The 10,837-nt window shown below is 36.5% G+C and overlaps 1 protein-coding gene across 2 annotated transcripts in view; it reads left to right on the forward strand.

The window, feature by feature from the left end:
* Positions 1 to 315: 315 nt before the first annotated feature.
* LOC103974432 (uncharacterized) overlaps positions 316 to 10,837 on the forward strand; it is a 10,986-nt gene continuing 464 nt past the window's right edge. Inside the window, exons 1-6 of one of the 2 annotated variants that reach the window (XM_009389266.3) lie at positions 316 to 1,583; positions 6,523 to 6,614; positions 7,546 to 7,620; positions 8,923 to 8,984; positions 9,214 to 9,283; positions 10,385 to 10,837. The exon at positions 10,385 to 10,837 is cut by the window's right edge and continues 464 nt beyond it. In XM_009389266.3, coding sequence (XP_009387541.2) covers positions 386 to 1,583; positions 6,523 to 6,614; positions 7,546 to 7,620; positions 8,923 to 8,984; positions 9,214 to 9,283; positions 10,385 to 10,837 — 1,950 coding nt within the window. In that variant the 5' untranslated portion in view covers positions 316 to 385. The remainder of the gene's footprint in view (positions 1,584 to 6,522; positions 6,615 to 7,545; positions 7,621 to 8,922; positions 8,985 to 9,213; positions 9,284 to 10,384) is intronic. The other variant, XM_009389267.3, reaches the window with a different exon arrangement.

Consider the following 10,837-nt stretch of genomic DNA (forward strand, 5'->3'; position numbering starts at 1 on the left):
ATAGAAAAATGGTCATTTAGGTTAAAATTTAAGAATTTTTAGAATTTAATATTGAAATTTTATTGATTTATTTAATGACTTTAATTTTATTCACCTAAAATTCACAAATAATGTTATTATATTACATTTTCCGTAATATTCAATAAAATTATTTTTATGTATTCGTTTTTTTCATTTTTATAATGCTTTATTTTCAATTTTAAGATTAGTTTTATAATATCCATAATTAAGCACGTGTTTAATTCTCCGTAATTATACAAGTCTTTATTTTCATTTTCATAATTAAGCACGTGTTTCTCACATGATAATGTGCACCGCCTTGGATTCATTTTGCCCGTCTTCTCTCCTTTCGGGTCTGCGGCGTCTCTTATCGAGGGAAAACGCCATGGGCGGAGGAAAGCGGAGGTTCGGCAGAAACGGCGGCAGAGGCCATCCACGAGGCAGCGGAAGTGCGGTCCTATTTTCCGATCATGCCGGAATCTCGGAAATGCCCAGAGGCCGCGGATATGGGGCGAAGAAGGACGGAAATCGACCGATGCCGGCGAGGGGAAACGCTTTTGGCTACGCGTATCCTGCCGCCGATATTGCCGGCGGTCGGGATGACACTAGTTGCCCGATTTCTCTTCCTTGCTCAGAGAATTCCCAGCCGCTCGAGGTTTTCGTGGATCCCACCCCGTGTCTGAACCCCGAAGTTGGGATCCCTTCATACGAGTACGATCTTTCGATGGGCGGTGTAAGGTTAGGGTTTCATGGTGGTGAGGAGGAGGAGGAGCAAGAGGCTGCGCCGGATGCGGTGTCCCTCGATACGGAGTTTATCGGAGGTGTAGGCTTAGGCTTCCGCCGTGATGCAGAAGAGGAGGAGGAAGAATACGAAAGAGGGTACGAGGAGGAAGAAGAGTTACTGGGATTTGATTCTTTCTGCACTCCAGAAGTCACTAGGGAGGAGAAAAGCCGAGGCTTTTTGTCAATAGGTGGTATTAGAGTGTATACGGAAGACACATCTTCTCCAGAAGAGGAAATGGATTTATACGAAGAGGACGACACTGATGATGAAGATGGAGATCTGCTTATCGAGAACGAAATAATTGGTTCTGCTGGCGAGTCTTCGCAAGAAGATGACAAAGAGAATGAAGAGGACTATTCCTCGGAAGGAGATAGTTTCTCATCGGATGATGGTTCTGATGTCAACGATGAGGTGGCACAAGATTATCTGGACGGGATCGTGGGAGGTGTGGAGTTGTTGAGAGCTGACTGGATGGAGGCAGTGAATCTGGATTCATCTGATGAAGATGGTTTGTTGAAGAGTAGGAACAGTGTGCATAAGGGTGGCACAAAGTTAGGGGGGATAGCTTTGATGAATGCATCCGCAGAATATGGCATGAAGAAACCCAAGTCGAGGAAACTGAAGGGTAATGCAAGGTATAATATGACTGGTTTGCCAGCTCTGGATGTTGGATTATTGCCAATGGATGATCTGTTATTCATGAAGGACAATAGAGCAGCATTGCAAAAAAAGAAGTCTTCTCATCTTTTGCAATCATGGCCTCGTGAGGCTCAAAGAAATAAGTACAGTAATGCTCCAGGTTCGACTATTCTTGTTATGACAATATATTTACGTTTAGCTGTAGTGGCACTCGCTTGAAGTGTATTTCCCTTAAAATACCTGAAGCTGCTAGTATTTAGGCTATCATATGTTACTCCTTTCATCATATTGAAATGCTTAATTTTCCTGATATATCAATGGTGATTGCTTATGCTTGCTGCTGACAGAATGATAACCATTTTTAATTATGGTGTCTTATTTTTCATTGGTAGTATTAAATATTTCCTCATCACTGTGATTTACTTAATAAATTTTATGGGCTATTGATAAAATCCTAGGGTTTTATCTAAGAAAAGAGATAGGGATTTGATCGCTTCGAAGGGATTAACCTCCTTTTGATCTTTTCGAGGGAATCAACCTCCAAATTAGCTAAAGGCTTTGAGTTGTATTTCTTTACTTGAGAAAAATAACCAAAGGTATTACTTATATATAGAGTTATTTAATCCTTAGTCAACAAGGACTAGGATTTTTAACAAAGGAAATAAATAAAAATAGCAATTCCTAATTTGCTACATCAAAGGACTTCTACTATAATTAGGACAAACTAAATAGAAAAATAAAAATTAATATCAAATCCTTAAAATTAAGGACTCCTAAAATTAAGGCATCGTAACATTTTCCGTCTTTCCAAAACAGCCTTATCCTCAAAGCTGAGCAACAACAAATTTTGGAAACTTCTCCTCCATTACTTTGTAGGACTCCCAAGTGACATCTTCGATTGATAAGCTGGTCCATTGAACAAGCACCTCAGTGACAGGATATCTATGGCGCATTACAATACGTGATTAAGTATGGCTTGAGGCAAGATTTGAACCTCACCAGTAGAAGAAATATCTGGTAAATGGTGTTGCACAATATCATCCTCACTTAACTTCATTTTAAGGCAAGAAACATAAAAACTAGATGTATCTTAGAGCTTGTTGGCAAGTCCAAGCGATAAGCAATTGGGCCAACACGTTCCAACACCCTTATAAGGCCCAAAGAATCGAGGAGATAGCTTTATAGAAGATTAAACCTTTATAGAAGTTTGCTTGTAAGGTTGAAGTCGAAGGAAAACCCAATTACCCATTGTAAACTCCCGCTCACTACGATGCTTATCAGCTTGTTGCTTCATTCTAGTTTGTGAGACTACAAGATTATCTCTTAGAAATTGAATAATCTTATCCCTATCAAGCAATTTCTTGTCCACTTGATCAACCTTAGAAGAACCAGGCATGTATTTTGTAATCATGGGAGGTGGTCGACCATAAACCACTTCAAAAGGCATCATTTTAGTAGAAGAGTGATAAGTGGCATTGTGTCACCATTTTGTCCAAGGAAGTCATTTCATCTACTCCTTAAGTTTATCGCTGGTAAAGCATCTGAGATAGTTTTCTAGACATCTGTTTAACACTTCAGTCTACCCATCTATTTGCGGGTGATAAGAAGTTTTCTGAATGTCATCTTTATGTACACGAGTTTGGTGATAACTAGACCATAAATCCAGTTTAGTGAAAACTTGTGCACCTCCCAATTCATCAAGTAACTCATCCACCACTGGAATAGGATACTTGTCTTTCACTGTAATATTATTGCGTGCTCGATAATTTATACACATTTGCTAAGAATTATCTTTCTTCCTTACTAATAAGATTGCAGAGGAGTATGAACTAACACTAGCCTTAATAACCCTTACTTCAAGCATCTTCTTAACAATTTTCTCTATCTCTGTCTTTTGGAAGTGTGGATATCGATAGGGCCGAACATTAGTTGGTGCACTCCTAGGTAGTAAAGGAATCCGATGCTCATGTGATCGAAGAAGTGGAAGTCCTTATAGTTTTGCAAATACATCCATAAATTCTTGAAGCAATGATTGAACATTTTTATCTTGTTCAAGTACTACAGCTTCCTCTTCAATGGTCTGTAATTGTACAAAAAATCCATGGTGTGCCTTCCGAAAAACTCTCTTCATTCTATGACTAGTAATAGTTGTGACTTTACTGCCATGCTCTTTCTTTCGGATCACTTGCTTTCCATTGATAAAAAAAATCATAATTAATTTGAAAAAAATTCAAGAAATATTGCCCAGAGTTAATAGCCACTCAATTCCGAGCACACCCTCATAGTCCTCCAATGGTAGTAAGAAAAAATCCACGAGCAACTCTTGGCCTTGCATAACAAGCTTCACTATAGAACACTTACTATCACAAGTTAAAATTCGCCCATCAACAACCTTCGTCTCGAACTTATCACAACGTTTAATACGATAGGCCAATCGTGCAATAACCTTGCTATCTATAAAATTGTTGGTGCTACCAGTATCAATCAAAACAGTAATGGGCTGATGCTTCAAAAGCCCTTGAACTTTCATAGTTTGAGGATTAGAATAACCAAGCTAATGCATGAACAACATATGTGACAGGTTCAATAATCTCATCATTATTAGTACCTTTATGATCAGAGTCTACAACCTTAATCTCTGGGTCCTCCTTGATTAGTTCAATTATCAAAAGTTTTCCATGCAATGATGCTCCCTACTCCACTTTTCATCACAATGTCAGCACAAACCCTTTATTGATTGTTCTTTGAGTTCCTCTTGGGTCAGTTTTATAGTATTAGGATTCTGATTAGGAATGGTTGAAGTAGTTGACTTGCTGGTCATCTGTTTATTAAGACTCCTCACTCGACGATTTTCCATGTAAATTTTTTCTTCATACAATCGTGCAAAAGAAATTGCAATTGTCATAGTGCAAGGTTAGCGATGCTTAAATATTTGAATTAAGACCTTCAATAAATGTTCCTACCAATTTCTTTTCAAGCCAATCTTTAGCTCGATTTGACAGCCATTCTAACACAGTAGAAGTCTGGCGAATCTTAATAAGCTACACATTAACATTCTCATATTCAAATGGTCCAAAACGAACAAGAAGTCCTTTCTTAAATTGTTCTCATAAGGGAATTCCATGACAAGTTTCATATCAATCATACCATTGAATAGCATCCTCAACTAATTGGATTGAAGCTATTTCCATTTTAGAATCTTCTAGAGTTTTATGAAAGAAAAAAAATTTTCTGCTATAAAAGCCTAACCAATTGGATCTCCATCTTCTCATATAGAAAATTCTACTTTCAAGTGAGGGTAGTTATTATCACGCTCTTGGTAGTCTCTTCCTGTGACTTTAGATTTATCTAGTTGTTTATTGGTAGAAGCCGAACTTCCAACGTGTTGATTTTTGCTAAAACTCTCAAGCAAACTCGTTTTGAAATAATTGAGAATTTCTTATAGTTTACTATCAATTTTTGCTTCCAAGGCTTAAGATTGGAATTTCATAGAATTATCAGTAGTCATTGCGTATGATTGTAGACCTGTAATTCCTAAGTTTTGTTTTTGATTTTGGATCAAGGGCATGAGCACTATTTATTAGGAGCAGAAGGTGGCGTTGAAGGTGAAGTCATTGTTGATAGCACGGGCGTCGGGGCTTACAACGACGTTAGGGAGGAGATTAAGAGAACGCTGTACTGGAAGCAAAAGTGGTGTTGAAGGTGAAGTCGTCGTTGGTGATGTGGGCGTCGGGGCCTGCAGTGACGTCGAAGAGGAGATTGAGGGAACACCTAGGAAACCCGTAGTTAGAAGAGTCGATAGTGATTGGGGAGTTGTCCAACATACTTGAGATGATAGCGAGGACCATGATTTGAAGCAAGGGGGCACTTTCAAGGCTTTGATACCATATAATAAAACCCTAGATCTTTATCTAAGGAAAGAGATAGGGATTTGTCAACCTCCTTTTGATTATTTTGAGGGGATCAACCTTCAAATTGGCCAAAGGATTTGAGTTATATTTCATTGTTTGAGAAAAATAGTCAAAGACATTATATATATATGAAGTTATTTAATCCTTAGTCAACTAGGACTAGGATTTCTATCAAAGGAAATAAACAAAAATAGCAATTTCTAATTTGCTACATCAAAGGACTTCTACCATAATTAGAAAAAACTAAATAGGAAAATAAAGATTAATATCAAATCCCTAAAATTAAGGACTCTTAAAATTAAAGAATCCTAACAACTTACTTGTTGTTTTTCTTCCATGTGATGTATCGAGATAGTGTATGTTACACTTTTGCAGTCTGTGCTGGTTGAAACATCTGTTACCTGAGATAACAAACTCCTTAATGTGTAGAGAATTGGAAGTCTGAATTTGACTGAAAGTTCAGGCAATTTTCAATCTTGTAGTAAGTAATTGTTGGTTTGATAGACTATGGTCTTTTTGTTGTACAACTCTTTGATTTTAATAGTTATATGTGTGGGTCTAGTTTTGATGTTAATTTAGGTCTAACATCAATTTTCAACTGTCACTTCTTCCTTGCTCTTCCTTCAATTTCTATATCATTTTCTATGTTTAAAACAAAGTAGATCATATAATTACGTAAGTATTGATCCATGCTTCCAAATCTTCATTATAGTAAACATAGGTTTATCTGGATTTTTCTTCAGATTTCAAATCTATACTTCCTTCAGTGGACTATAATATTTGCTAATTACTTATAGATGTCTGAACCTCGGTGTCCTTTGCCCCTAAAAGAAACAACACTATGGGGGTTTATAATTAAAATGCTTTTTTTTGCTGGCTTAATGTGGTTTTACAACATGATCTTGTTTTGGTTTCTAGATGAGTTTAGTTATCATAAATTAACTTAGTTTTCAAATGAGTTTTCAAGCATCTGCCTGATTTGATGGATACTTAATATTTATAGTAGTACGTATAATATATGGAATGTCCTTTTAATTTTTCCTGGTTACAGCTACTGTTGTTTTGTTATTTTCACTCTTTTCTTTTTAGTGGCTATGTGCCCTTTTACATGGGAGTCGCATTTTTAATATGGAGTAATTATATTAATTTTCAAACTGTTAATTGTGTTAATTTTTCTGTTCATTGTAGGAGGAAAAAAGAAACAACGTAAAGAACTGATTGCTTTGAAGCGGCGGCAGCGTATGATCAATCGAGGTGTTGATCTGGATCAAATACATTATGTAAGCCTGATTTATACTTTGTGCATATCACTTTTTAAAATGTTGGTGGACATATCAATTCGTGGCTTAAAGAACAAAGATTTTCTTATAATAAACCAGTCTTTTACTTTGATTTTGCTAAATATAGAAAAGCTTCTTCCCTATGAACCAGAAGGCAATTTTTTCCCACCAACCCCAGCCAGGATCTAGTAAATTACAGCGAATGTAGCACTAGATATTTTAGACATGAATATACTGGTATCTGCTACTGTATTTCTCATGTATGTCTTATGTTTAGATTGAAGGTGTTGCTTGAGTTTCTATTTTCTTGTATTTGTTGGGCCTTTTTCTTGTCTACTGCCTAGGAGTTATTGCATCTTTGAGAATGTTAGTAATTTAATCCAGATATTCGGGTTAAAGTATACCTTTTTCATCTCCTTTACTTAACCTATATGACTTAGCTAGAATTAACAAGGTCCTATTAGGATAACTGTTATTTTAACTTTGAATCAGGCACAGTTGCGATCCTAGGAATTGGTGCATCTTTGAGAAGTTTAGTATTTTATCCTGGATACTCAAGTTAAAATACTTAAAGGGATGTGTTAAAACAGCCCTATCTCAACTCCTTAATGAACCTTTATGACCTAGTTAAAATTAATAAAGTCTTATTAGGATGACTATTGTATTAGAACTTTGGATCAGATCCTTTTGGTTGATATTGGGTTGAAGTGTTCCAATCTAACATGATGGTGATTGTTTTATAGTTTGATTTATGGTGATATTTTTTATTGCATAAGATTCATGTTGATCAAGTAATATTGTATAAATATCTAATTGTGCAGAGTAAATGAAAAGCTTTGTCCAACTTGGGTTTTCCTTTCCCCAGCTTACTGGCGTTGCAATTGGTGATTTTTGATGTTCAACTAATAAATGACTGGTCTTTTACATGTAGAAACTTAGACAGATGGTTGTTAATGAGGTCGATATGTTGTCATTCCAGCCAATGCATACACGTGACTGTTCTCAGGTATGATACTCTTTTTATCATTCTTATCATGACTGCATGTTAGAAACACATAGATTGGTTATGGTTTAAATGCTCATTTGACATGTCAACATCTAGCTGGCCAGCTGGTTTGTCAAGAATTAAAGGAAAAAAGAGCAACTAAGAATGAATGTGTCAATGCTTACCTTTCTGGATGTTACATGATTTAGGTGGCAGTAATATATATTTTTGGAAATCAGGAAATCGGTGATGCAACTTTAAATGGGTTAAAAGATTGATAGGATCATAATAATGCTTAGTGTATGGTTGTGCATACTTATCTATGATATGCTTCTGAGCTATATGATTCTTTGTTGATGTTGTTAATAACTTAACAATCTGGGCTATTGTATATTTTGTTGTTTACTCTTTTTGCTACCATGTTCTCAATTTTGGGGGCTCTTTTTATTGTTCTTTACTTCTTTTTACTTATTTCCTCCATTTAAAAATTACTTGAGCATTTCATTGCATGGAAGCAAAGAATGATTGATGATCATTAAGCCAGGAGTGAGTTGAGATAATTTCTTCTTTTTTTTTATTTGACCATTTGCTTGCCTGACTTTTGCATCCTTATCATGTTGGTCAGGCAACCTTTTGTCACCCATATCATGTGTAACAAATGCCAAATTGATTGGATAAGTAGGCCCCAAGAGTGTGAGCCTACCCATAGATATCCGATCCTGTTCATGTTGCATTTTGGCTTGGAAGGTTTCTGTTAAGAAAGATCCATAAGAGATTGTTAAGATGCTTTCCACTTCATTATGGTACTGGCCCTCTCTCAGGGCATGATAAACATATTTAAATTCTTTATTGGGTTATCTTTAATATAATAGTATCTGTTGGTTGCCTATTAAAATGTTAATACTTTTTTATACTTTTTATGCATAAATATTATAGTAATTCATATTTCTGGTTAGTGTCTTATATTTGCAGATCTTCTTCCCTCACTTGTTTTGGATTGCTATTATATACTGCATGACCTTGCTGGTTTTAGTTAAGCACAGGAAGTGGAAACTCATTTTCACTGCTGTGAAAAAGCTATATGATGTTTTAGTAGTTATTGACTATACCTCATCGTTATCTTTTGTCAGTTGATGCCTTGAGAGACTGAAAAGATTTTCTTATTGTTTTCCAAATTAGATGTTTATTCATGTAGTAGATATTAATAATTTTTTATTTTTTTTCCTTTCTGAGACTCTCCTTATAGTTTTTTTATCACCAAAATATTGCTTTTCCTATTTGCTATAGAAGGTATCGTCATCTTTCATTTCTTTGCTTCATCAGGTGCAGAGACTTGCATCAATTTATCACCTGAGGAGTGGCTGTCAAGGTTCAGGCAAGAAAAGGTAATTATGCTCTGTAAATCTTGCAATTTAGTGAATGAGAACTATGCGTCTAGCTGAATTCATAAATCATGTCATTTGAGTGAGTCACTGACTTTATGGATAATCCTGATAACTACATCAAGAAATGCTCTAAGCCTTTAAGACATGCATCTATGGCACTGGTGTTAGTTTTGTTTGATTTAGGAAACATGAGTACTGTAAAATATTGTTATGAGACCATTATTTTCAGATTTGTGACTGTGAGTCGTACTGAGAGAACATGCTTGCCTTCCACGAGGGACAAACTTCGTCTGGATAAGGTACTTGGCTGCATACATCCGATAAGATACTTTATGTACCTAAACTTTCTGATTCTGTTATTTTATTATGTTGTTGGACTGTGTATTTAAGAAGTAATACCTATATATTTAGGAATTATTGGACTGCATTTTGGCTTTGCCCAGGTCGAGGCGGTGCACATCATATAACTTGCTGGGCATGTGTTCTAGGCTTTATGCATGCGCATGGCACTAGAGGGCTCTTGTAGTTCACACAACAAACGTTTGTGGATTAGCACAGCTCTCTAATTCTTTTCTAGCTTTAAAATTTCATACAAGACACAAAACCTTGCCTTTGTCTTGCTGCTTTGATCAGTTCATTGATATCTGTCATCAACTTTAGCATCTTTTATTCTTTAATAATGGGATTCCTCTGACTGTTATTTTAGAAGACTTTGACCCTGTTCTTCCCTGACTCAATGGTCAGTTCCTGTTTGCAAAAATTTCAACGATGTTCCCCCGATATTCCCAATATCACACTTGGCATGTAGAATGTTTGTGCATTCTAGTTAAGAGAGCTTTGACAACATAGCACACGAGTTTAATTGCAAGACTTGTTGCCTTCTACCATGTTTTTTAGTTGTTAATGTTAAATCAACAAGGTTGCGGATTTTTTCTGACTGCAATAGTTATCATAACCTTTGAGTTTTCACCTCTGGTAAATGCAAGATAGCTTAGAGTTCTTAGCACTGATAAGTAGCCTTTGCCTAGTTGTATGTACAAATTGTTTGAAAATTGAAGTTTGGCAATGATACCAGTCTCCATTGAAGAAGTCAATTCATCTGAAACATAGCTGGTCATCTACTTCAGACCATTAATGATGTCTTTTTGTTCCTAGCAGGAGCCAGGTCATACAGTATTTTCTTTTGCATAACGACTTGCTATATAATTTCTGATGTAGCTCTGATTTAGACATTAAAGTGATCAAGTTAATGCAAGCATTTGCAGACCTTGCTATTCTGCAGAGTACCCACCTGTTTTAAGAATGCTACTGGGCAAAGATACTTCATTATTACCGTCTTATAATTCTTCTCATGTTAAGTGGCCTCTTTTGTTGCTGACATCATTTTTCTATGGTTTCAGCTGCTGGGAGTGAGTGTTAATGATGTTGATGACTTCATTGTCAACCAGGGCACCAAGATTAAACGTCTAAAACAACCCAAAGGTCGTAAAAATTTGGGCAAAGGTCCTGCAAGTCATGAGCACCAGTCTGCTCCATTGAAGCTATTGAAGAGCAGTGAAGCAAGTGGAAGTAGGAAAAGAATTGGAAAGCAGAGATTAGCTTCCTACGCGGCAAGACCAGTTTCATTTGTTTCCACTGGTGTAATGGAGGTTGATCCAGCAAAAGAGACAATAACTGTGGATTCGAGTGCAAGCACCTCACTTGAAACAGTCGCCACTAGTCATGCAAGCTTCGGTGCATTTGAGGTGCACACGAAAGGTTTTGGTTCAAGACTGATGGCCAAGATGGGATTTGTCGAAGGCACTGGGCTGGGGAAGGCAGGACAGGGCATGGTTCAGCCGATACAAGTCGTC

This window comes from Musa acuminata, chromosome BXJ1-7 (genome assembly GCF_036884655.1).
Source record: "Musa acuminata AAA Group cultivar baxijiao chromosome BXJ1-7, Cavendish_Baxijiao_AAA, whole genome shotgun sequence".
NCBI lineage: Eukaryota > Viridiplantae > Streptophyta > Magnoliopsida > Zingiberales > Musaceae > Musa > Musa acuminata.